The sequence below is a fragment of the Malus domestica genome, chromosome 02 (assembly GCF_042453785.1).
Source record: "Malus domestica chromosome 02, GDT2T_hap1".
NCBI lineage: Eukaryota > Viridiplantae > Streptophyta > Magnoliopsida > Rosales > Rosaceae > Malus > Malus domestica.
Window position 1 is genome coordinate 14,077,266 of NC_091662.1, and position 26,875 is coordinate 14,104,140.

At 38.6% G+C, this 26,875-nt stretch overlaps 2 protein-coding genes across 3 annotated transcripts; one reads left to right on the top strand and one right to left on the bottom strand.

Annotated features, from left to right (window-relative positions):
• Nucleotides 1-275: 275 nt before the first annotated feature.
• On the bottom strand, nt 276-5,731 carry LOC114820687 (uncharacterized). Its single transcript, XM_029091854.2, has 3 exons — nt 5,503-5,731; nt 2,921-4,745; nt 276-2,421 (listed from the first exon to the last, which is right to left on the bottom strand). Exons 1-3 carry the CDS (start codon nt 5,562-5,564, stop codon nt 310-312), a joined length of 3,999 nt encoding a protein of 1,332 aa, XP_028947687.1. The 5' UTR covers nt 5,565-5,731; the 3' UTR covers nt 276-309.
• Nucleotides 5,732-13,684: 7,953 nt separating this feature from the next.
• On the top strand, nt 13,685-26,875 carry LOC103448180 (protein transport protein SEC24 C-like). 2 transcript variants are annotated; one of them, XM_029091860.2, is made up of 25 exons: nt 13,685-14,113; nt 14,277-15,193; nt 15,880-16,077; nt 16,305-16,379; nt 16,527-16,625; nt 17,484-17,595; nt 18,017-18,144; nt 18,267-18,386; nt 19,160-19,240; nt 19,549-19,626; nt 19,764-19,856; nt 21,193-21,247; nt 21,835-21,911; nt 22,797-22,868; nt 23,013-23,096; nt 23,375-23,494; nt 23,602-23,670; nt 24,005-24,082; nt 24,281-24,419; nt 24,742-24,906; nt 25,440-25,588; nt 25,664-25,843; nt 26,188-26,276; nt 26,371-26,402; nt 26,496-26,875. In XM_029091860.2, the coding sequence occupies exons 2-25, from the start codon at nt 14,291-14,293 to the stop codon at nt 26,603-26,605; spliced, it is 3,306 nt and encodes a 1,101-aa protein (XP_028947693.1). In that variant the 5' UTR covers nt 13,685-14,113; nt 14,277-14,290; the 3' UTR covers nt 26,606-26,875. The 2 variants fall into 2 exon arrangements, with proteins under 2 accessions (XP_028947693.1, XP_028947689.1); XM_029091856.2 differs by having other exon boundaries at nt 13,752-14,113; nt 15,844-16,077.

A 26,875-nucleotide genomic window follows, 5' to 3' on the forward strand; every position in this document is an offset into this window, starting at 1 on the left:
AGAACGATCAGTTGACCTCCTTTCATCTTTACCTCATCGGTAGTGTTTAATGTCTATTTTCATCTTTACTTTCATTTTGATAAGTTCAGAGTATAACAGCTAATAGTGGTGCTCTTATTGTAATTCCTAGGCCATGTTAAGCCATTCATCATTTACAGCATGGGCTACTTTTTTAAGTTTCATATTAACAGATGACAATGGTGATCGATACCATGTTTCTTATGAATGAAGAAAACTATAGACAAGCAGACTTAAACGAGATTCAGAAGCAGAGAAACATGGTAACTTATTTGGATTTTTTTTTTTTTATCAATAACCATCTTGATGGAAAAAACTTACAGATCTCGATGGAGACTTTGCCATGAGGGCTTGTGGACCCTTTACAAAGAAGCTATTAGAGTCGCTCTCTGTAGTGCTGGAGGTCAGAGAAGTGACATCCTTTGACCTACCACCATTCAACTTAAGCCTAGGAAAATGATCACCCCAGATATCATATGTATATTCATCCCCAAGCCGAGCCTTTTCTTCGTCAGCAATTTTCCGATCACAGAGTTTGGACCCAGGGGCTCTAGCATGTGGAGAAATAGGTGAGGTTGAAGCCAGAAAAGAGGTTGAGCATGCCAAATTAGATGCAGACCTACTGGAACCAGGAAAGGTGGCAGAAGGCAACAAAACAGGTCTAGCCGGAGGTTTTCTTGGTTCTGGTGGCTGCACTTGAGAAGCAAAAGTTGGATGGTTATTGCAATATTTTAGAGAGACCTCAGGCTGTGATAAGTTTGCCTTAGAAGCAGATTTAAAGACATGACTCTTCTGGAAGTGTTGTTGAGCCACTTGAGTAAATGGATTCCTGGCCTCTACAGCTTGGCTCACATCAGTTGATAGCGGCCAGGTCTGTTTTGGTGTTACAGATGTGACTGGAGACAAGGGTGATGAAGGTGTAGAATTTCCACTTTGACTACTTGAAACTTCAAGAAGTCCTGTTAACTTAGCACCGGAACCCTTTCTCTTCTTACGCCTTCTACCCTTTTCCTGTCCAGTTTTGACTGTGAGGTTACCAGGTTGGGATGCTTCTAGTTCATCGGGATTCCCAGCTGACACAGATTTAGACACCAATGAGAAGGCCGTGGCTTTGTTCTTTGTTGTATCTGACAAAGAATTAGTTTGTTCATGACCTTGAAGAATTTGATTTGCATGTTGAGCAAATCTTTCCTGCTCTGAGGCCCCAGCCTGGTCATCCGGATACCTACCAACAGATGATGCCTGCATTGAGGTTCTATCTTCTCGAACTGATTTTACCGAACTGTTTATCTCACCAGACACAGAAAATCTACTGTCTCTATAGTTATGCACATGAGATGATTTTCCTGAACTACTTTTAGAAGTAACCAAGGAACATTTTCTGCTTGTGCAGAAACAGTCATCCGAACAAAAGGCGGGTACCTGGGGCAATGTATACCAAAATACTAGAAACACCAAGGAGACAACAAGAAATACTACTGAGGAGTATTTTTTAACGCGCATCCAGACCACTGATTTCTGGCATATACTGATCATATGCAAAGGGATGCTTGCCTTCATGGGTATCACCAGAATACCAGAATTCAAGACCAGCTCAAGATCCCGCTGTACCAAGGCTGCAGAAAAATCAGTGTGGTATGATATCAGAAGTTTTGCTGATTCTCCAGGTTCAAGAGCAAAACCTTTGCAAGTTTGTACCATAAACCCATCCATCCGGCACTCTTTTCCGGACACCGTGATTCTTCTAACCTCCAGAGGCAGGTCTCCAGTATTCTTCGCATAGAGCTGCCTTGATAATGGCTGTAAACAAGAATGAGTGACATCTTCCATGCGAAACCTGTCTGGAGGAGAAAAGTTTAGAGGAATTTGTAAACTGAGGTTGAATTCTACACTCTGAACAGGCTCAGACTCTTCAAGGAGAAGCAAGGATAGCGACCCTCCAATTCCCCTCAGAGATAACCACTCCACACCAGAAAGATTGTTTCTTATCAGGGCCGAACTTCTCCACTCACATCGATTTGAAGGGTGAAACAATACTGGTCCAAGAGATGCTCTACCATTGGGTTGAACATAAGCCTCTGTTAGTGCATTTTCTGCTATCGAGAACCCATACCTACTTGGAGAAGTGGATCCATTATAAACCACACTACCAGATGAAGGAGGCTGTATAAGACCATCTGGACTCTTACATCGATCAATAATCTCCCCTGAGTTCAGTATAAGCTGCATCACTACCGGTTCTTGGCTAGGATTCTTTACAGTGATCCATTTAGAGTTGTGACTTCCTACCTGAAGCATTGGGAAGAATACCTCACGATCAGTTAGCACAGACATGCCACTTCTGGTATCTTGAGATTTCCAGTTTTGTAGCACCAGTTCATCTGCTTCTGCTGCCTCCATTGCCTTCATGTATAGGTTCACAATAACATTTTGGTTACTATGGATGTTGATGTTTGTGGGTAAAAAAAAAATCACATTACATAATTGGTTACATCATGGCTAAATAACCTCGAACAACACAAAAAAGAGTTAAACTGATTCAGAAATATACAGAACAAATGCAGTCACAGTAACAAGCATATTGTACATTAAAAAGTCAATAAAATTGTAAGAGACAAGCATGCTATCTTTTTATATATATCTTTTAAAGTGATTTGATCAATGGACACCTGCCGACTCCAACCTTGACAACATGATACTTTTACAAATAACTAAAGAGCATGCTTGATACTAATAAATGAAAGGTAATATACTTGATCATTTAGTCAAAAGACAGAGACAACAAACAAAGGCACTGCAAGAAGTATACAGCAATCAAACTTCAAAAGCTAATCCAGCTTCAAACACAAATGAGAATACATACACACAGAGACCTACATAGAAAGATGTAAAATTTGCATACCTTGATCGGTGATGGCCACCGCGTGCCACTTTCAGAGGACTCTGTCTGCATATCACCCAATTCACTACTTTCAGACTGATGTTCATATTCAATGGTGGAATCATTCCAATGTTTTGAACATATATGAATAACATCCTGGCAAGGAATTTCAATCTGCGAGCTACTTGAGTCATTTGTCTGTATAAGTAATTTACAGTGACCATCTAATTCGACATGTGGCTCAGTACAAGCAACAACAGCAACATATGTTTCACTGCCAGGGAAAAGTAGCAAGCCTTCAGTGTACTTAATCTGCAAAGTTCTACCATCCGCAACTTCAGTAATCTCAAGAAGTCTCAAGAGGTAAGGGGCAGAATTCTTCAGAGATATAGCAACAGCAGAAGTCTCATTGGCAGAATAGGGGACCAAAACCTGAAGATATGCTGAGATAGATCCTGCAAGATCATCATTCGTTGCTGTTCCATCCACTTCAGCCTCAAAAGGAAGCATAATAGTATCAGACTTGTCCTCAGAAGGCCTTAGCAACTGCATACAAATTGCACCAAAAATTTTTCCCTTCGATTCAATTGAGAAGTCTATTTCTATGATAGTTTCACTGCTGTGTGGACCAATCTCCCAGTTCCTAAGGGGCCTCATGGCCAGAAGAGGCAAACCAACTTGGCCAGAACTAACAACCAGACGTTCATTAACACCCAGCAACCCAAGTTCATCAGAACCTTGAAGTTTTTCAGTACTACATGTTGCCTCTGCATGATGGGAGGTATGCTCCTGAGACACTAATATCCATGTTGTTACTTCCTCCACATGGAAAATTTGATCAAATGAGTTAAACAACGACAAATTCTTACTCCACCTTCCCCTGGAAGAAACATCCAGGCCTAATAAAGGATGAATCCCGTAAGGAGACTCTATGGCAAAACCTTTCGCCTGAACCAAGAAACCACCTGAGCTTGTCTGCAAAATTAGGTGAGCAGAGGACAAGCCCAACCATCTAGGTAAATATACATAACAAATTGAAGCTGTTTCACCAGGTCCTAACGTAGTCCCACTAAAGTTGCAAGGATAGAACTGCATGTCAGTACTGAATGGCTCATAAACATGTAAAATGGTGTCATTGCATGTATTTGCCACAGTTAAGAAAGCTAATGACGGAAAATACATATACTTTTGTCCCCAATCCAATACAGCAGGGCTAATTTCTACATGGGGTGAGGGTGAACCATTGAAAGAACTAAATTTGGTCATCTCAATGTTCTTGTTTGGCCTAAAATTTGTGCTCTTCTGATAAAGTAAAGGTCCTCTACACGAAGAAAGATAGTTTTGATTGGATCTATCAGCTTGAATGGATGAAAACTCATTAGTAGCCTTTTTGGAGTTCAAAGAACAAGAAACAATCCCTCCATTAAATAACTTAAACACGCCATTGTCCGATGACCAACTTTTGTTATTTGTCAACTTGCTATCTTCAGTTGATCCTATAGATGATATATCATCAGACTGTTTCCCCGAAACTCCAAAATCAGCCACTTTGAGTTTATGCCCCAAGAAACCAGGTAATGTTGACGGAAAGCAGAATAAATGGGAGCTAGTACAAATCCTATCAATATTGAAGTGGGTTCTTGGAAATCCACGGTCCAAACTGGTGTCACCGAGAAAATTATCCGCCAAGGCCACATCCAAATTATCTCCATATGATCCACAAACATCATATTTCGATAACATCTGCAACCCATCCCCAGAGCATTGCCCACATGTAGTAAGGTAAACGAGGGTGCACGCTAAAACCACAAGTAAACGGAATGCTTTGGTTGCATGTGACAATCCCCTGAACAATTGAGCAACACAAATAACATCATAAAATTACAATTTAACATGTAAGAAAATATTCACTGAACAATTACGAAATGCAGGTGGGCCAAGTAATCCTCATTTACTGTGCGTTTTTAACACTTGATTACCAACATTTTCTCAGCAGTCAAAGTTACACAAACATATTTTCTGAGCAGCCAAACAGAGTCAAAAGTCATACAAAACCTGCTGGGGCCAAATATCTTTCTATTTTTTTTTTAAACAAATCACAAAACCAAGAGCAGAAAAGTATGAGAAGAAAATAGAAAGTAGGTCCAACAAGTTTGGAAATTTCTAAACCTCACCATCAATAGCTAAAACTTCCAAACCAACAACAAACGCATGCGAAAACCCGCAAACCCGCCATCGCTCTAAAACCACTTACGGAAAAATTTTAATCCGATAACTCATCCGAAACCACTACTCAGCTCCAAATATAAAAAATTAAAATTAACAGGAAAGAAGACGACGACAAAACAATCGGAACCAAACGAAGTCGGAAATGGAAACCAGAGAGTCATCTATCAGACTACCGGAGCTCCAAAAACGCCAAAAAGTAGTGAACTTTTTAACGATCGAGAATCCGAGAAGGAAAATATATAGGCGATGACAAGAAAGTAAAGCAGAAAACTCAAAAAAATAAATAAAAATTAATTCTTTTGCAAAAATGGTTATTGCAAACATCGAAAGTGAAGGGAAACGGGGGAACAGAGAAGGTGGAAGAGTGTTTTTACCGGAAGTTGACGACGGCGAGCTGGCGGCTCTGAGCTGTGACTGCTAGGGTTTTGGACTCCATGGATGAGCAGGAGAGAGGAAGAAGATGAACATGCAAAGGATTTTGAGCAGAATTTTTTTCTTTTTTTTGGGTTTTCGATTTTTTTGGAGGAGAGTATATGCATATAGCAGCGCCAAACCACCTGAGATGAGCGAATGGAAAAAGGCCAGAGACAGAGTCACAGAGCACCAACAAAACCACAGATATCAGGCGCTGGACCAAGGCTGAATTTACCAGAATACCCTCGTGGGTCCACTGTGAAGTAAAAGGAAGGTAAAAATGATTTCTTGACCCAAAATATGGATAATTTACTGTTAAATTAAGAGGTCGTTTCTTAACCATTTATTTTAAGTTTTTATTTTATTTTTATTTTTTTTTGTTTCTTGAAAATTTGAAAACTGAAACTTGTTGCAAGTGGTGTGGTGGATAAGGCATCATCTTAAATTGAAAAATAATATTTAATATGAAAATTAAGTAAGATGACACGTGACAGATGATTAGAAATTCGACATTATCTGCACTCCCTTCAAACCTTAAGTGTTACGAATAATCTCACGCGGTGGTTCGGAATGGAATTCTACCTACACGACTCGCTTTTTTTCTTTTGGCAACGTTAGAGAAGTTCAAGCTTTTAAAAAATCAAAAAATTAAAAATTAAAAAGAGAGTATAAAAATATTCATTATTTTTCATGTTGTGAATATTGTGATCAGTGGGTAAGTTTAATGATTAGACGGCTTGGAGGGTATTAATGGAAAATCAAGATACGGGTTGAATGGAAGTTGGAAGACTCTGGTGGGGCGAGGGTGATGTAATTTCGGCACGCGGGCTGTTGTGCATGTTTGCGGGACATGGATCCTCTCCGGATCCGTACATCCTAATTCTGGGGATTCATCAATTTGGGTCATTAAAATTTAATCAAACGAGTATAAACATGAGTCCACTTTAAAAGTTATAATAATTTTAGTTGTTGAATCAAATTTCAATGATCCAAATTGGTGGATCCCTAGGATTAGGATGCATGGATCCAGAGAGGATCTAATAATATTTGCTTAGGAATCTTATTTTTTAATAAACACCTCATATATTAAAAATAAATAATGACATAAAATATTAGGTCCATGAGTGGATCACCAAGGCACGTTGTCCCTTCGAAGTCTACCTCATGCGCTTTCCCAATCTCTGTACCCCACTCTCTAAGACCATTGACAAGTTGCGCGTGGGCGAGTATTAATTTCCACATAAGGAAGTTTGAAGGAACGAGTGACAGTGATGCCCACCTGTACTACTCGTGAGGACGCCGTCTAGCAGAAAAGATCAAGCAACACGGGACAGCTTGGCAGCAGTGTCACACTCACCTCAGATTCCCTTCAAATTGTTTTCAAATTTGTGATGTTGTTTCAACATTGGCGTTCCAGAGTCGTTGGATCCACATAGCGTGGGGCCCAATGAGCTTTGTCATGCCGCACAGGACATGCCAGGGTAGGGGATCAAATATGGACGGTATAGAATTGACGGGCAAGATTCAGAATATGGCAGGTGGGTTTATGTGTGGGACCTAATTGGTTGCAGCCTCTGAAGATGATATTACTGATACAGGTGGCTTTGTTTTAGGGAAATGGATCTCCCTTCCACCTAATTCATCAAATTCAGGGATTCGGGCCATTAAAATTTGATTTAACGGTTACAAATAGGGATCCATTTTAAAACGTTATAATAACTTTAGCCGTTGGATCAAATTTCAATAGTCCGAATTCCCGAACTTGATGGATTAGGAGGAAAGGATTCGAAGATGATCCCTTTCCTTTGAAGACGATGTTACTGATACAGGTGGCTTTGTTTTAGTGGGGTCATGAGTCCTATTGACACACTTATTTTTGTGCACGGTGCATCCTTGCATGTCATTCATTACCAATTCGGACGTAATTGAATTGAACAATTTCCAAACAAAAACACTTCGTGTTTTGGCGACATTTTGTGTTAATGAAATAAAAACATACGTGTAGTTTATTTAATATTTTTACTTCATTGACACATAATATTATGTAACGGTGTTGTGTCTTGCAAACCGTTCTCTTAAGATTATCCCGGTTAAATATAAACATTAATTAATTTACCCAAAATGGGCGCAACATTAATAAAAACTAACGTTTGAGCATTGTACCATGCAAAATGTTTGTATGAAAGCTTTTTGGAGGCAACGCGACAATGTTAAGATTTGTGTTGGAAAGTTCTTTTAAATGACTAAAAATGCTTTTAGATAAAATGTTTTAAAACCAATTCTTAGTAAAAATTCAAATTAATTTTGGAAAAACATTTAAAGTGCGTTATGCACGAATCACATAACTAGTGCTTCTTAGGAAGCACTTTTGGTGCTTTTAGAAGGCCCTTTAGTTGCAACTTATTTCAAGTGTTTGTAATTTGTTTGGTTTAAAGCGTGTAATTAATTCATTACAAGAGAAGCTAGTTTATCGGTTGATTAGTTTCCCTTTTATCATATCATCTCCCATAATGCTACTTGCTAAAATCCAAGCCATGCATCAAAATCTATTGCAAGATAAGCTTGTCTTGTTTATCCTATGTAGTGGGTTAAAGGGCAATTAATGAACCTTCCATTTACTCTCTTTTTTTCATGTCATTTGCCAACCCTCCCCACCCCCCCCCCTCCCAATTCGTATCTATAAATACTAAGTGTATCAATAGTATAAAACTTTGGCATTAGCTCTATTGTCTAATGATATTTCTCTTTATTTGTAAATAGATGATTTTAAGTTTGACTTTCGTTGATTACAAGTTTGATACCGATTCATTCTTAAATTAAATGAAGGGGATGATGACTTCATTGATTTTATATTTTCACATGACCTTTGTCATTTGAAAAAGAAGGAAAATAGTTTATGAGATAACTGTTGTGGTAGTAAATTTATGTCGTCTTCAGTCTTGATGAAATTGTACCTACCAAACAAATCACATTTGATCAAGGCCAAAGGCACACACATGCCCATAGAGTAAGGGGAAGGGAGTTTGGCCAATGGATCTCTAATGCCTAAGTCAATTTTTGAAAAGAGAGAGTTCAAGGCTTAAGTGCATACAAAAGCTTACCAGAAATTGGTGTAGATGGAGTATTTTTACGGAGGTAGCCAGCCATAGGTTTTGCCCTATGCATGGAGGTTTTTCATTAACCAAGGTGAGTCATCCGTAGGATAGATGAGAAAAGAATAATCCTAAAGATATTAATTATTGAATAATAACTTGAGATTGGAAATCCTTACTTGTTTGAGTTGATCTTCAATCAGGAGAATATTAAAGATGAAGTTTATTAATTAATCATATTCTTAATTCCTTTGACCTTTCTCCTTGCTATGGGCATAAGAGCTTGGTGATGCTGTAGTCAGCTGCTCATATCTTTAAAAAGGCTGAACTGCAAGTGGACTAAATGTGGGCCGCCATTTAATGAGGGCATTCTTGTCTTCTTTGGAAAAAAGTCCATGTGGCAGCTCTATGATTTTTTGGATTATTTTTCACTCCACATACGCCCCCACACCGTTACACGAAAAAGGGCAAAAAATGTATAAGTCCAAATGGGAAAGTCAAAAGTCGATTCCTAATTGCTTGAGATTCTGAGCTTTAACTTGGATTTGAAGTCTTATAGGAAAGGGAAACCAACTACCTTCTAGAACTTATTTAAGTCTACCTTAAGTAGAGGTTTAAATAAATTCCTAGAGCAACTTTTATCCTAACAAAAAAGAAAAAAAATAGAGGAAATTGTACCCCTTTCCCGAGTTTAATTCTTTGTTTGCCCTTGCGAAGAGTTGAGCGTCATCATTACCTTCTTCTTTGTGCCGCACCAAGGTAAGGAAAACTTTAAAAATTTCCCTTTTTTTTCTTCTAGAACCCATGGTTGGCTTGGCATCGTGGTGGGTTAGTTCGGCGAGAAGCCTAGGAGCTGGTGTGGTGTGGTAAGGATCAGCTCGGCTGAAGCTAAGGTGCTGGCAACATGATATTGCACGAGCTTGGCGCACAACTGGCTAGGGCCAGATGCACGGCTAGCAAGGCTAGGAACTAGGCAAGCTGAGGCTCGGCCCGATTGGGGCTTAGATTTGGTGCGGGCCATACATTAAAGTAGAGAGTTATTGGCCTAGGTCACTAGACTTACTAGAAAGAAAGTAAGTCGCGGCCTGACTTGCTGCTGCTATGAGTAGGAGGCAGACCTCTTGTCGACTTAGAGAAATGAATTGAGAGGCTTGGGCCTATACTTTGTGGGCTGAGAGGAGAGGAGGGAAAGCTTGGCATAAGGTGCTGCTACTTTGGGCCTTGGTGAGCTACTACTTTGGGCTGTGGTTTGGCATGATGGTCTGCGACCTTGTGTATGCCCCTTTCCAACAGTACGATTTATTTTTCATATACCTATTGAGTAGTCTTTTTAATACTTCTCTTGAAATTTTACATAGGAATTTTCAAGATGTCTCTCTTTCGACTGAAGTTAAGGTGCCGGCAACGTGATCAAACGAGTTCGGCGTGTGGCTGGTTAGGGCCAGATGCACGGTTAGCAGGGCCAGGAACTAGCAAGTTGGGGCTTAGCCAATTTGGGGCCAGATTTCGTGCGGGACATACATGGAAGTATAGAGAAGTATTGGCTTAAGTCATTGGACTTATTAGAAAGAAAGTAGGTCGCACCTTGACTTGCTGTTGAGCTAAGTGGGAGGCGGGTTTCTTGTTGACTTAGGTCGAGAGAAAGGAATAGAGAGGCTTGGGCTCGTACTATGTAGGCTGAGAGAAAAAGGATGAAAGCTTGGCATATAGCGTTGGGCTTCCTCCTTTGTAGGCCTGTGAGTTAGTGCAAGATAAAAGAAATGGAATGTGGGGCCTAATACTAGGGCACTGGGTTCCTACAACCAGGGCCTTAATATGCTACTACTTTGGGTCGTGGTATAGCATGCTGGTGTGTGGCCTTGTGCCTGCCTCTTTCTAACTGTACATTTTATTTTTCAAATACCTATTGAGTAGTCTTTTTAATATTTCGTTTGAACTTTTATGTAGGAATTTTGAAGATGTCTCCCTCCAGCTGCAAGACTGATGAGTATCCTCCGACACCAGGTACAAAACCTATTAGAAAGCATTTGTCTTAGACTTGTTTTTGTGCATTGATTGGACTAAGAATGAGAATCGTCGAATCATAGCTAGAACATCATCTAGGTTTTCAAGGTATTTTCTCGTACTGACTCGGTTATTGCCTCATGCTTGTTGCTTGTTCACCTTACCCAATTTCAGGTTTGAGGAGTTTTTAAATTGCAACGTGTCACTAAGAAGGGGATGTCTTTCCAGTTCAAATTACATGTCTGTCCCTAGTGAATCTTAGTATAAAGTTTGCTAGATACTTAGTCGCTTGGATATAGGTTGGAAACACCTTTGGAATCTCTTTGTCAAGCCTTATGTGTCGGATCTGACTGCTTCTGATCAAATTACGCTTAGTTGACTTGACTAAGGCACTTTCGTGTATCAGAGCTCCTTAGGAATAAAATTCCTCTTGAGAACTTTTTAGCCTGGATGCCTCTTCAAGACTTTCTTAAGCACATGGTGTTCCATAACGTACTTGATTTAATTTGCTAGTCTGTAATCTAAGTAATCCTACTCAAGGTCGAAAATCAATCACCATGTGAATGATATCCGAATCGTCTTTTTGAGTATTCCCTCGAATGGTGTAAAGCCCATGTTTGACCCATAACCTTTAGGTTGCATAGACTTTTAGAAGGCTGGATGGTGCATTGAACTTCCGGGTCAGGGGACCATGTTCTCGTGCTCGTAGCCTTCGAACCTCCTAAACTGCTAACTAAACACTACGAGTGGGCTAAATGAAACTCTTTTGACACTGTCACTTTGAACTTTTAGACTTGCAATTATGCGAAGTTTTAAAGTGCTATTTGGGATTTTAGGGTATCTCCAATACCGCAAAAATAAAAGAACAAACAAGTAAAACGAAAGTCACTGCATAATTAAACATTGAAGTTTTTAATCATAGGAGAATGAAGAATTTGATAAAGGGTGTGATTAAATCTGGATAAGATTGCATGCATATCTCTAGGCAGGAGAATCAAATCACTGACGTAGTTCAAATTAAAAGATGATACAACATAAGTTCTACAAAAGGGGATCATCTTTGACGAATGGCCCATGGTGAATTCTCAGCAATGCCCCTGGTCGATGAGTTTTTCAATCTGGTCCCTTAATGTTTGGCAATTTCGAGTTGTATGGTGGGTGCACAGGTGGTTGCAGCATCAGGCGTTAGGAACTTCATGTGAAAAGAGAAGGAAAAACTCTGAACTTTCTTGAGCAAAAGAATAAAAATTTTTTGAAAAAGGCAAATAATGATAGCTGAAGATATTTCATAATCATCTCACCAGGGGATTCAGATTGTCTCACCTCAAGATCAACAAATTTGACAGCTAGAGTTAATTAGAAAGCAATGGACAATCCTTCGTTCTCCGTGCACACGCAAATAAAACATCTTCAGCATTTTGATATTGAACGATTATCAAGACAACACGCCCAAATCCAGAACATCTTGATTGTTTTGCAGCATTCATAAGGTTGAATAGCCATGTGACAGAAGATTTGAAACTGTATGTATTCCAGTTTACTCCAAAAGGCATGTTTTTTTAATAATTATCCATCCTTAAGGTGAACAAGTCATTTTTAGATTCATAGTTAATGGAAATTGTGGGACCAATATTTTTCAGAGCTTAAGTAAGACGAATCAAAATACGAATACTTCAGAAGTTCGGTTATGAACTCAACAACTTCTCAGTGAAGTTGTACAAACGGAGCAGCGAAGCCACCATCATCCTTCTCTACAGTAATAGGCAAAGTCTGGAAACCTAATCCAACAAAGAATCAATAGGTTTCTTATATTCTTGGAGTATTTAAAATCTAAGGATTGGCGTGTGCCACAAGTAATCATAATCCTAAGAGAATGCAATATCTACTTCCTAGGTATCATATGAGATTCTCCCAGTTTAATATGGCTATACTTTGACTAGTATAAATACACCATTTTAGTATTCATCTTTGGTAGCACAATTAACACTCACTTGTTCTCTTGCCGACTACTCGAGTCTCATAATACTGTTTACTAACTTAACCATCATAGAACTTTTGACCGGCATACCCCATTCTTGGACTACTTACGGTTGTGTGTTCTTTTACAGGTTACTCAAGTTTGTGCATCTACACCCTTCACGGCGGTGCGCGAATTTAGTTCCAACATGACTTACAAGCTATTCCTCCATTATCCAATACTTTAGCTGAGCGCTAAGTCTAAGTGCTTTTGCGTCTCTTCATAGACTTCTTTGGTGTCTAACACGTGGCTGGGAGTTGACGTTTGGACAAACCTGTCTTTGCAGCTTCGTGCTAGAAAGTTATTAGGTTTTCCAACTGACTCAAGCGATAAAAAAGTTCTTTAAGTTCTGAGCTCGTCTTTTGTTGTCGGTAGACAATTTAGGATTATGAGTGGTCGTTAATGACAATTTCTTTCGTTCTTGTGGTGGCATTCTGTCATCTGAAGTGACGAATCCAAGAAATAATATTAGGGGGGTCAGTAAGAATAGCGCGCGCAATGCGCAAATTTTTTTATACCAAAAATAACATGCATATTGCCATTTTATCGAGTTTCGGTAGGCCTAAAGTCATTTGAAAATGCATATTACATAAATGTTAATGTATGCAAGGGGCATCATTCAAGGTATTCATGGACATTCATCAGGTTTTGGTAGGCCTGGAGGGCAAGTATGAAGCCAACTCTAATCTTCAAAAGGGCAACACTCAAAGTATCCATAGACATTTATCGAAGTTCGGAGGGTCAGCACCTAAGATATCTATAGACGTTCATCGAAGTTCGAGGGTCAGCTGACCCCCCTTGCCCCTTAATGGATCCGCCAGCGATCTGAACTACTTGGTGAATTGCATGCCTAATATCTTGATCTTCCCATCCTTCAATGGGCTCTATTCATTAGAGCCAACACCAACTGTATATCACGGGACTAAAAGACATGCCTAAACGATTTTGATAATTACTGTTTAACAACAGTACATATAGATATACTTCTGTTTTTGGCGGGTATAAGGAAACGAACAAACACAAATCCCCGAAACGAACTGAAGCCAAAATAGGATTCAGAAATAACCATAACTAATGAATATTTGCAAAGATACCCTTGATTGTTATCATTTTTGCCAATTCTCGCAAAGTCTCTTCCCCCCCCCTCCCCCCCCCCCCCCTCTCTCTCTCTCTCTCTCTCTCTCTCTCTCTCTCCACTCTTCCGTTTCTCCATCACGAGAACAAACATTACCCAAATCACGACTTTCACTACCTGCCTGCAACTTACGAGTATCATCACTGGCCACTGACATGGAAAATTGAACCGTTGGGTAGGCGAACAATTGGGCTGTGAAGCAGGGTTCGACTCGTTTCGTTTTGCTTGCAGTTGACGATCTGATCGGCGACGGCAGCCGGTTCGGTCGTTCCAGTGACCTATCTCGCGAACCCTCTGGTGGGATCTCGATCGCGGGTGGGAAGGTAAATCTGACGAACTGTGCGACTTTGATTTGAATTATGAGTTTCTGAATTTTGGTTAAATTGAATTTTGTTTTTGCTGTTGTCGATTTGGATTTTGGGTTGTTGAATTTGATAAAATTAAGAATTTTTCTGAAGAAAAAGTGATCTGGGTTTTTGATTTCAGACTTCCAGTGATCAATGGCGGCTCTTGTGCGTCCCACAGGGGCACCTAGGCCCAATAATAGTAACACTAACGCCCCACCACCCCCTAATTACAGTCCTAACAATGCTCAGAGGGATCCCGATTCGTTAGCTGGAAATATGCAGAATTTGAATCTTAATAGGCAGCCTTCCATGCCTAATTCTGCCTCTAGACCATCCCCTATTGGCCAAGCACCGCCTTTTCATTCGTCAGTCCCTCCTGCTGGGGCTCCTGTTGCACCTCCCCCTTTTCCGCGGCCTGGCCCTTCCCCCGCTGCGCTTGCAAGACCCGCGGCACCTCGATCAGGATCCCTACAACCAACATTATCCCCTGCCACCACCCCAGCAAGGTCAACTGGGCCTCCTGTTGGCCAGCCTTCGTCTTTTGTGTCTAGACCGCCTCCTGGGTCGTTTCCCCTTGTGGGTGGGGTAGCTCCAGCTTCTGGGCCACCACCTGGTCCCTTTCATACGTCAGGTTTACCGAGCGGTCCAGTTTCAGTACCGCCACCAGCATCAGGTCCTCGCCCAGGTCCTGGTTCTTTTCCTTTGGGTAGCGGTCAGAGCATGCCTCCTACGACTGCACCAGGTAGATTGATGAGTAATGGGCCACCGGTGTTTGGTTCTGGAGCTATGTCGGGTGGGCCTCGTTTCCCTCCAAGTGGAAATGCACCTCAACCACCTTTTGGACATCCACCAACAGTGGCAAGGGCAACAGGTCCTCCTCGAATGCCAACCATGCACTCTATGCTAGGCACTCCAGCAGTTAGTGCTTCACCAGGTCCTGTTCAGCAGGCACCACCATTTTCAGCAGCACCACCATTTTCAGCGGCACCACCAAGCATGCAGGCACCTCCGGTTTCTCCCTATGGCTCACAGACATGGCCAATGCAACAAGGGCAGGTTAGTGACTTGTATTGTTTTTGGAGTATTATGGATAATACCAAATTTCATATTATTGAGTCAACTAAGATAATCCAAAGTGGGCATGTGATGTAAAAAGCTAAGGTGTATATCAAACGGAAAAACTACCCAGGTGTACTGGCAACTACTATTTGTTATATGTAGTGATTGAAACTTGTTTCTATGCAAGACAACACAATCTAATATAAGTTAACTGGAACCAGATAGATTTTTTCCTGCTTCAGTTCACGTATAATAAAAAATATCCGCCCTCTGTTTAAGTGAAGAACACGCTTTCTAGTGGATGCTTTCAAGGTTTTTGCTGCAGCATCTTTAATACAATAGTATAATCACAATCCTTTTGAGCTGATTCTTATAAGCATCAATGTTAGTTATTTCCTATAATATTTATTCTCATACATGATTTCACATATTTAAGCATAATATCACGAGTTGCAACGTATAACCTTGAATACTATTTTTCTTCTTCTTTGTCATTTAAATTATTAGATTTCAATTTCTTTTGTTTCCACCTACACTTATGCAAAGTGGTAGATGATAGTGTTCTGATAGAGGGAAACAGGATGAAAGCATGAATTCGTTTGGTTGCTACTTAGATTTGGTTTCTGAAACATACTGACTTGAATTAGGTGGCTCCACCTTACCAATTTACTGGTTCTGTTCAGTCACCCAGAATGTTTGGAATGCCACCCCCACCACTACCAAATCAGTCCATGGCTACTATCTCACCTGCCGTTGGTCAAACTGGATCTCCTTTTACTGGGTCATCGAAGATAGATCCGAATCAAATTCCTCGGCCTGTACCAGGTTCGTCGGTGCTCATCCATGAAACTCGTCAGGGCAATCAGGCAAATCCACCTCCGGTATTTATTCATCCATAAATTTCAAGAGGAAAAAAATGATTTCAATAGTTGCTTTAGCTATATTTCTTGATACTTTTTGACTTCCCTACTCTCTACTCTTTCTACATGTGTAATTTCACTTTAATTGTCATTGCTCATATTCATGCTGCAAAGTGCAGTTAAGCATGGTGAAAAGCTAGATATTGTCTATCATTTACATCCTTTTGATTGCTTTTATTATGTTGAAGCCTGCTACAAGTGATTATATTGTCAGAGACAATGGGAATTGCAGTCCACGTTACATGAGGTGTACCATCAATCAGGTTGGGGTCTAACTTTCATGGATTGAGTGCTTATTACTGTAATTAAACATTTTTTTTATATCTCAATTTCAATGGAGCAGTTTTGATTTGTTGTTTTCTTTTCTAATAAAAGTCTAGTAATGTTATCATGTTTTGTCAATTTACCAGATACCATGCACGGCTGATCTTTTGACAACATCAGGGATGCCCTTAGCTTTGTTGGTTGAACCATTTGCCCTTCCTCATCCAGATGAAGAACCAATCCAAGTAATGTGTTTATAACATTACTGTTCCTTGCAGATATATATAAATTTTGAGAAAGAGACCATTTTAATGAAATTATACAATAATACATAAGTGACCAAGAAGGCCACTGGGAAGAGAGAAGAAATAAAAAACTAATAAAAGCCTAATAAAAACATGTAACTCCCAAGCAGAACTTAATCACCCCACCCTGCCAGTCTAGCCCAATACTTGAGAAAGAAGTGTGTTTAAACTCTGTGGAGACCGAAGTCCAGAGAGCATCCAAAACTGAATTTTGTCCCTTAACTGTCCTCAACCTCTGATCCAACATAATCTTCAAATACCTTTCAATTTCTTTTCAACACGACCACCCAGAGCATATAGCAAAAACCATCTATCCCCACACAACTTTAGCCTTTTTAGCCTTGCATAGAAAAGAGAAGCAGCCCCTTGGAATTACCAGCTTATATCAGACTTCTTAAAGAGCTTCAACCAAAGACCCATCATCACAGGGCCTTGGAGGACGGTTTGACCCACCAATTCATAATCTTCCTTGCACAAAATGCACTGATGAGGGGATAAACAGATCATCAGTCTCCTTTGAACCGTATCACAAGTTTTCACCTTCCCCTGAGCCACCAGCCAGGACACCAACCACTTTAATGGGAGCTCTCAAAGAGCCAGAACACCAACTTCACTTCAAAAAGTGATTTCTTTCTACCTGGAAGAAAAAGAAGAAGAGAGAAGATAACACACAACACTTTCACGATGCTTCCCTATGAATAATGTTACAAAAGATTCGGAAATGACTGAATTCTGAATAATTAAACAATCAGCATTTTAATCGAACTACTATGTTATTTCTGAATAATTTTGTTATAGGTTGTGGATTTTGGTGAAAGTGGTCCTGTTCGATGCTCTCGTTGCAAAGGCTACATAAATCCTTTCATGAAGTTCATTGACCAGGGCAGGAAATTCATTTGTAACCTGTGTGGTAAGGAAGATTTCTGTCTGTATTGTGTTGTTTGTGTTATCTGTCAGTTTATGCAACAGGACGAATTTGCGGTCCTGAAACTTATTCAAAGCAATGTCTATGTTCTTTTTTTCCTTTTTTTTTTTTTTGTGTTTGTTTCTAGGTGTGCACTGTTTTGTTTGGCTTGGAAAGGTTATTGAACTTTTATCTATATCATAAACGTGCTGAGACAACATTTCAGTTTCTTAAGCAATCTTTTCAAATATTTTAGAAGGTCATTAGTTAAGTTTAAATCCTTATCGAGAGTATGTTGTTTACTATTCTATTTTTACTCTTGGCATCTTTAAGGTCTCTACTTTGGACTCTGGATAAGGGTGTAGTATGCACTGTTTCTATTTATGCAAGAGAGGTGACCTTACAACGCATGACATTTCTTCTGCAGGATTTACTGATGAGACTCCCCGTGACTACCACTGCAATCTTGGTCCAGATGGTAGACGTAGAGATGCTGATGAAAGGCCTGAGCTATGTAGAGGAACAGTTGAATTTGTTGCTTCAAAAGAATACATGGTTTGTTGATTATGAGATGCAGTTATAACTGAACTAATTTTGCATAGTTCACCAGACTTACAAATCTTTTTTCTGTCTTCTCTTGATCATTTCATTTTTATTATTTGGCTTTTATAATTCAGGTGCGTGATCCCATGCCAGCTGTGTACTTCTTTCTCATTGATGTGTCCATGAATGCCATTCAAACTGGTGCAACTGCTGCAGCTTGCAGTGCAATCAGTCAAGTTATTGCTGACCTTCCTGTGAGTTATTTTGTCTGTATGCATAATGTTCCTATTTTGTTATACAAAATGTGATTGTGCTGTCCATAATGTTACATTGTCCAGACGGTTCTGTTTCTCAGCATTTATTGTTCATAATGCTATGCTTAGACATAAATCTAATGAACTTCGTTTGCAGTTGCCTTTTTAGCCCCCCTCCTCTTTTAATAGAGTTTTGTTATTTTTTTGTGTGTGATAGATGGACAACTTGAGCAGATAAAACGTCGTTGAATCTGATGGAAAACTTAAATCCTTGCTAACTGTAGTGTTATTTTCTTTGAGGCCCATTCAATCCCTTTGGTTTGGTTGGTTGAATAAAAGATGAAATTGATAAATGTAGCTTGGAGTTGTAAATGTACTGCATTATCTCGAAAACCAATCTCATTAGATCAAGGAAAAGGCAAGAATTCTAATGGTGAATAAATATTAGCTAGGGTTCATTTGCTTTTTTTTTTTTGGTTGTTTTTTTGTTTTGTCGAAAGAGTTAATTATCTTATGTACTCATTTGTATGCACATTTTTATTTTTCTATATTTCATTCCTTATGATCTGCCCTGGTTTTAACAAGATATGTTTCTATGTATGTGACCGTGTGCGTTTGTATGTATATATTTTTCCTTTTTTAGGAGAATGTGTATGCATGCATATTTGCTCGGTTCATTTTCCCAAAGCCTGTAGTCATTAGCCATACATTTAAATGAGACGACGACAGTTAGAATTTAATTGACTCACGTATTGATGTATTTATTATTTCAGGAAGGTCCTCGGACAATGGTGGGAGTTGCAACATTTGATGCAACAATCCATTTTTACAATTTGAAACGTGCACTGCAGCAGGTCAATATGAGTTCTCTTTTTCCCGAAATAAAAAACTTCATTATTAAAGTTGAAGAGCATAGTTGTCTTTGCATTTATGAATATTGTGTGAATTCTTTTTCGTCGGTGATATATAGAACCAGTAGTATTTATGGTTTTGGCTTCTATTCTGATTAGCAAATATTTGTGGTAATTTTTCATTTCTGACAAGCAAATTTGCAGCTAGTTTCTTCTCTTAACCAGTAACTTTTTTTTTTTGGCTTTGGCTTCTATTCTACCAAACAATTATTTGATATGGTTTCTCACCGAGGTCCAATATTTCTTTTCAGCCTTTGATGCTTATTGTTCCTGATGTGCAAGATGTTTACACTCCTCTGGAGACTGATGTGGTTGTTCAGCTCTCAGAGGTCAGTAGCTGCTACTTTTCCCTTCATGAAATGTATTGCGTACTAGTATTGATTTAACAACAATCATTCACAAGTCAGTCTGTCATCTTATTATCAAATTCGGATTCTTATTAATACTTTCTTTTATGGATTCTTAGTGCCGTCAACATTTGGAGCAATTGTTGGAAAGTATTCCCACCATGTTTCAAAATAGTAAAACTGCTGAATCAGCCTTTGGTGCAGCAATCAAGGTATGTGTATAGCCTGACACTGTTATTTACTGAAATATTTGTGGTGTTTGTGGTTTGGTATTCCATTTCCAAATACAGAATATCGGGAGGTCATAACTCCTATGAGTTGGTTATGCTTGTGCATGTCATTTTTGTTCATCTATTCTGTCTAGGTTCTTTTGTCCGGAGCAGAGTATAATCAGAAGGGCAATAAGATAATTGATGCTTATGTTCTTTAATGGTAGTTGAATAACTTAAGGCAAAGAACATTTAAGAATTAAAATGGTGGGCTAAAGTCATTCTCTGACATGTTAAGTTTAAGAAATTTTTGGAATAATTTTATTAAATACAAGAAATTGAAAAACCTATATGTGTAGATGCTTGCATACACCCGAAAGTTTTGTTGTTGTTGGAATAATTTCATTTTCCGACCCCCACTTAATGGGATAAGGCTTTGTTGTTGTTGTAGATGCTTGCCTACACCTGAAAGCTGATTGGATCAGAGTTTTGTTCTTGCCAATATGCTGATCAACTTTCTTATTTTTCCTCCTTTTGGCTGTGGACATGCCTCAATATTTGTGTATCATGTCTGCCTTATTTGGCTGCCAACTGGGTTTTACTTACTGTCTGAACATGTCGGGATTGATTTCAGTCAAACCCACTTTGACTGCTGACTAGTTGACAAACCAAAATGTGGAGTTAACCCATTATTTGAGCTGTTAAACCAGCCCTTAGCGTTGAAAATGATAAACCTCGTTTCTGGTGGTATTTGAACACTAGAGCTATGGCATTAATCTACATCCTGCATTCCATCTAGACAGTCAAACCCTCAGCTTTTCTCTTCTAGCTACCACTTTAAAATTTATCAAACCTATAACATAGTTGTATAATAGTATTTGTACTTTATGTTTTTAATTGTTTATAATAGAATTGTATTATAATTTAAATAGATCTAATTGTCAATAATATCTGAACTTATATATATATGAAAATAATGTATAGATGATCAAAACATCTAACAGTATTGCGGTTGGTCAACCAGCCCAGTAATTAAGCCCTATCTTTGGATTTAGACTTGCTTTACTGTGAGGAGCACTTTGTATCCAATCTCATTGAGTATATTTAGTTGATACGTATTTCTCTTCTTATTTGTTGGGGGTAAGGCTAGCCGACATTCACCTCTCCCAGACCCTGCGTAAAGCGGGAGCCTTGTGCACTGGGTACGACCATTTGTTGCTGTTGCGGCTAGCAACAAAATCATTAAAATATGATTTGCACATTTTTATTTTATAAACGATTGATATGTAAATTCATTGCGGGTAATTCATTATCTCATTTTTTTTTCCTCCTTGCCTAGGCTGCTTTCTTGGCAATGAAGAGTACCGGAGGGAAACTTTTGGTGTTTCAGTCAGGCAAGCTTGTACCCCATATCTACTTAATGTGCTCCCTTATGTTCCCCCCTCCCCTCCTTTAAACACGTTTATATATCATTGCAAGCAAAGAAAGAAAAACAACACGCTTGGGGTGCACGTCTTAAGAGAGTGGAGAATTGAACATAAGTAGTTTTATAAGAAGAATATTTGGAAATGCTTATCTGTTGTGTGTTGTTTCAGCCATTAACATTACCTTTTCTTATTGTCCAAAGATAATTAGATAAACAACCTATCTAGTCTGAAAAAAACTCGACCTAGAACAAATATTTCAAAGTTGCTGATGTTTCCAGTTATCATGGTTTTCCCTCTGTTTAGAATTCTGAATTTTTAAATTCTCACCATTACCTTGTAGTCATGTCTAAAGTATTCAATTCTTGCTATCAGTCAACTTGAATTACATATAAATGGTTCAGAGATGTTTACACCGGTATCATTATTGGTCCTGTATACTTCTATAGACCAATTTTCCAAAAGAATTTGTATGCATATTTATTACATTCGACATCTCCTTTCTATACATGGTTTATTGGCATCTCAGAGTATACTAATGATTTATGTGTCTGCAGTGCTGGCCTCAACTGGAATTGGAGCCCTCTCTGCTAGAGAGGCTGAAGGAAGGGCTAATATATCTTCAGCTGAGAAGGTAATACCTTTTATATGTGTTCTTGTATGCCATCTGTGTGCTTTATAGCAGTGCTATTAAGCAAATAGCCCTTTACACCCTTGATTGAGGCCACAAACATGAAATTATATGGGAACTTGTCGTTGTGAAAGTCCCAATAACCAAATGGTCCGTTCCCATCGAAGACCTTACTGGTCTTTTCCTTTTCAACTGAGTTATTTCTTTGGTGAAATTTGAAACGCTCCTATAAAGCTGTAAGGCAAAGGCCACTCTAAAGAGTGGAAAAGTAACAACAATGGTTGGAAGGAAATAAAAAATGGATTTGTAGGCCAAAAAAAAAAGTGGTGGTCTTTTGCTTTATTGTTTAATGTTGGACAAAGAACAACAAAACTCTTGCTTCATTATCTCTCATTTTGAAAACATATGTTACAATAATCTAAATTGGAAATTTAATTATTAAAACTGTATCACAAAAGATGAGAAGAATAAGAAACAACTTATTTTTTGTAATTTATGTCAACATATCAAACTAGGAAGCCCTCATGTATATTTTTGCCTTAGGCCTCACTTTCTCTGGACCCTGTTCCTGCTTATAAGATCTTGCTTTTCAATTACATATGTTCAGTTAAGATGAATTACGTACCTTTTGAAAGAGCTTTTCTCGAATTTCTGGCCCACTTGAAGATTTGTCGAATTAGGTGGCTGTGTAGATAGACTTGGGATTGTTAATACAAAATAAATTGACATATTGGGTCTTTGTAACTGTGATATCATCCAACTTTGGAGAGTCAATTTGCATATGCTATGTGGCCATAACTGTCATCCCTTTACATCTGTTGAGTAGTCTGTTCAATTGATCGTCTTGTAGTCTTGGCATTATGTTTTCTTTGTTTAACTGCATTTCAGGAGGCCCATAAATTACTCCAACCAGCAGACAAAACTTTAAAGGCAATGGCAATTGAATTGGCTGAATTTCAGGTAAGCCTTTGACTAATTTTTTCCCCCTAGACGATCGATCAGTTAACATGTTGGTGTGAATTCTATACTGACTTAGATTTATAGTGGTAATTGACAAATTCGTGATTATTTGAACTATTTTTCTTTTTTCATGAAATGTTCCAGGTGTGTGTCGACTTATTTATCACTACCCAGTCATACATAGACATTGCTTCAATCTCTGTCATCCCAAGAACAACTGGAGGGCAGGTACAATGAATTTGCTTCTATCCCCACCCATACTTCGGGCATCAAATTTCTCTGTTATGATTTGTCTAGGGTTTTCTCTAATTGACTTTTCTAGTTTATTCATCTTTTTGTTTTTTTTTTCTTTATCCACATATCCACCATCTCAAATCAATCTGTGAAATCAGATTTGAGAAGCATCTGCCACTCGTAACTATGGATCATTTCCACATATAGAAGTAACTATTTGTGTTACCTTCTTTTCCTTGTATTAACATTCTGTTTTCCTCAATCTCTCCCAGGTTTACTATTATTACCCCTTCTCAGCTGTCTCTGATCCTGCGAAGCTCTACAATGATCTTAGATGGAATGTCACAAGACCTCAAGGTTTTGAGGGGGTGATGCGTGTACGATGCAGCCAGGCAAGTTCTTGAGCCTCATTCTCTGTTTTATACAATGATTGTGAATTTTTTTTTTACTTTCTAAATTAATTATTATAGTAAGATAAGTTTGCTTTCACCATTTGCAGGGTATTCAAGTTCAAGAGTACCATGGGAGCTTTTGCAAACGTATCCCTACGGATGTTGACGTACCTGGGGTTTGTACATATCCTTGAATATCCCTGATTACTAGTACATCTGACTATGTTTCTTACTTATCATTTATCTTCCATGGAAGTAAATTTTCCCCTACCCCCTTGATTGCGTTGACCGACAATGACAGTAAAATCAAGATTTTGCAATTTGAAAAATTTAGTTCTTGTTGCTTAATCATAGCCCGTTTATCTAATTTTCTGTTTTGTGGGTTTCGTTCTCCTCGTTCTCCCTCTCTCTCTCTCCATCTCCTTTTTCCGTTTTCGTTTTGCCTTGGAAAGAGTGATACTGCCTCTTATACTGTTTGTTGAAATCATAACTGGTCGCTTCTATCTGCAGATTGACTCTGATAAAACTATTATGGTGACCTTAAAACATGATGATAAATTACAGGATGGCTCAGAATGTGGTTTCCAGGTAAATTTTAATTTCTCTGCTTTCTGCCTAAGGTTTCTAATGCAATAATTTTGATATACTATCTTGTGAGCTTTTCTTGTATCTGTCACTACTGATTTTACGACTTCGCCCCATCTCTGCAACTGAATGTTCATTTCAATTTTTAGTCATATTTATATATTTCATTATTAATATATTTTGATATTTTGCATTATCCAGTGTGCCCTTTTATACACAACTGTGTATGGCCAACGGAGAATTCGAGTTACAACTTTGTCTCTGCCATGCACAAGTATGCTAAGTAATCTGTTTCGTGCTGCTGATTTGGACACTCAATTTGCGTGTTTCATGAAGCAAGGTGTGCTATTGTATGCTCTTCGTTGTTGTTTCTTTTTGTTATCCTCATTTTCCCATTATGTAATGCTTGTTTTCCTCAGTTAAACCCTGTATTTAAATCTGTGAATTTATATATGAAATCACCGTCTTTAAAAACACTTTCATCATTCACCTCTGATATATTGAAATGATGATATAAATTCTCTTTCTTGACGTTCCTTTTCAATCACTTGCTGCATCTTGCCAATTTATTATTTCTTAGGATTGCAGTTTCTTGTGACATTCTGTCTAATTTCCCTTGGACGAATTCTAACTGTAAGTCCTTTTTTAATATTTGTGTACAGCGGCAAATGAAATTCCTTCAAGTGCTCTCTTGCGTGTACGGGAACAAGTTACAAATCTGTGCATCAGTAGTCTTCTGTCGTATCGTAAATTTTGTGCTACTGTATCATCATCTGGACAGCTTATTCTTCCGGAGGCACTGAAGCTCCTGCCTCTATACACCCTTGGTATATTATTATTTACTAATGTATCCATTACTAGTTTATATGAATTTATGATGTTTTTATTTTTTTTCGTAGTTGGTTTCTTCTGTTCTGATATTTTGAGCATAGTATAAAAACTTAGGGAAAAAGAGGTCGATGATAATTTGATACAAGTCAAAACTCTAAAACTACCCTACAGCAGCTCCCCAACCTAATGTCTCTAATCAATTTACACAAAATGAAACATCCCTAAAGGCTGGAGACACAGAAGCCCATAATGATGCCCAGAACCTGACTTTTTTTCAAGAGCTTATTCCCATGGACTGTGAGATATGATCCAAGCTAAAAGACAAACCTTAGCAGGAACACTAGACTTCTCCATGTAGCTCAGAAATGGACTGCTTATCACCCAGAAACGAATTTCTGTTCTGATTGATAGAATGTTAAAGAAAAACATTCCTCTTCCATTGTGGAAACATGTTGCACAGAATTATCAGTCAGCTTCTTAGAAGAGTTGGTACGTATATTAATATATTTATCTTGTGTTCCTTTTTCAGCATTAATCAAAAGTACAGGGCTACGAAGTGATGGAAAAATAGATGAGCGGTCCTTCTGGATCAACCATGTTTCTTCCCTTTCTGTTCCTTTGGCAGTTCCACTGGTGTACCCCAGAATGGTGGCCATTCATGATCTCGAATCCAAAAAGGTGTGTCATTTAGCTTCTTATTCAACCCTTTGGGATATGCATTTTATATCACCGGTGGCATTTGTTAATTGACAGGAGGGTGATGAATCTCCATTTCCTCCGGTGATTCCACTTTCCAGCGAACACGTGAGTGATGCGGGAATTTATCTTCTTGAAAATGGTGACGACTGTTTAATATATATTGGGAATTCGGTGGATCCTGGAATTTTGCAGCAACTGTTTGGAATCTCCTCTGCTAATGAACTTCCTACTCAGGTAGCCCCATCATTTATCACTTTGGTTACTCATCTTCTGCCTGATATAAATTGTAAAATACACTTTTGGCCTCAAGCCACAGGCATTCAGTATTTGAACTGGATTTCTTGGATCCTGTTTCAGTTCACTAGAATGACGGGGCTGGGTGCTTAATTAATTTTTTTACTGAGGCTTAATTCATTCTCTATCATTGTTTTGGTTGTGGTCATGTTTTTAATTATATTTATATGATTGTCAAGATTTTGATGATAAATGAGGGTGCATGAGTTAAATAACTTCATTATCTCGGACACTTTCTCGCTGTGCAACGTATCATTATTTAACTCGTAAGTTCTTTCCCCCAGTTTGTGCTGCAGCAGTATGATAATCCGTTATCGAAGAAGCTGAATGATGTGGTAAATGAAATACGGCGCCAGAGATGTTCCTACCTTCGGTATGATATTATGTTCTGTTACTGGTTCCTTGCATTCACTTTTTGATGGTTTCATCTAAGGCAATGATTTCCACTTCGTCTCGTTTATTTGCAGGTTAAAATTGTGTCGGAAAGGAGATCCGTCAGGTGAGAATATATCTGATTCACCAGAACGGCAATAAATTAAAGAAAGCTTATGAATTTGGTTTGATTAAGTATCGTAATTATCTTTTGTTGCAGGAGCATTGTTTTTGTCATGCTTGGTGGAAGACCAGAGTCCGAATGGCCCCTCCTATGTTGAGTTTCTGGTACATGTCCATCGGCAAATACAGATGAAAATGGCGTCATAAGTAACTAGCTTTGCTTCTTCAGGTTGAAATTGAACGACAAGTTAGACTACTCGAGGAAAAATAGACGCTACGGCTAGTATATACAAAGCTTGCTACTGTTTTTACATGTGAGAAAATATGATGTCTTTTACTTTTTTAAATGTTTTGTTGTGCGGGTCTTAGTAATGCACCAATCATCGAGTATGAAAATTCATTTTGATTGATTTGTTTTGAAGAGTGGGGGCTCCTATAAATACTAATTGAATAACCCTTCAAATTTACATTTGACAA

What these genes read in the sequence shown, in the direction of transcription:
- LOC103448180 (XM_029091856.2), top strand. Translation starts at nt 14,291, where the DNA reads ATGGCGGCTCTTGTGCGTCCCACAGGGGCACCTAGGCCCAATAATAGT. An exon ending in TGGTTGTTCAGCTCTCAGAG is followed by an intron (nt 19,627 to 19,763) that starts GTCAGTAGCTGC and finishes ATGGATTCTTAG; the next exon opens with TGCCGTCAACATTTGGAGCA. An exon ending in TGCGTGTTTCATGAAGCAAG is followed by an intron (nt 24,420 to 24,741) that starts GTGTGCTATTGT and finishes ATTTGTGTACAG; the next exon opens with CGGCAAATGAAATTCCTTCA.
- LOC114820687 (XM_029091854.2), bottom strand. Translation starts at nt 5,564, where the DNA reads ATGGAGTCCAAAACCCTAGCAGTCACAGCTCAGAGCCGCCAGCTCGCC. An exon ending in CTCGCCGTCGTCAACTTCCG is followed by an intron (nt 4,746 to 5,502) that starts GTAAAAACACTC and finishes TCAATTGTTCAG; the next exon opens with GGGATTGTCACATGCAACCA. An exon ending in GGTGGCCATCACCGATCAAG is followed by an intron (nt 2,422 to 2,920) that starts GTATGCAAATTT and finishes CTATACATGAAG; the next exon opens with GCAATGGAGGCAGCAGAAGC.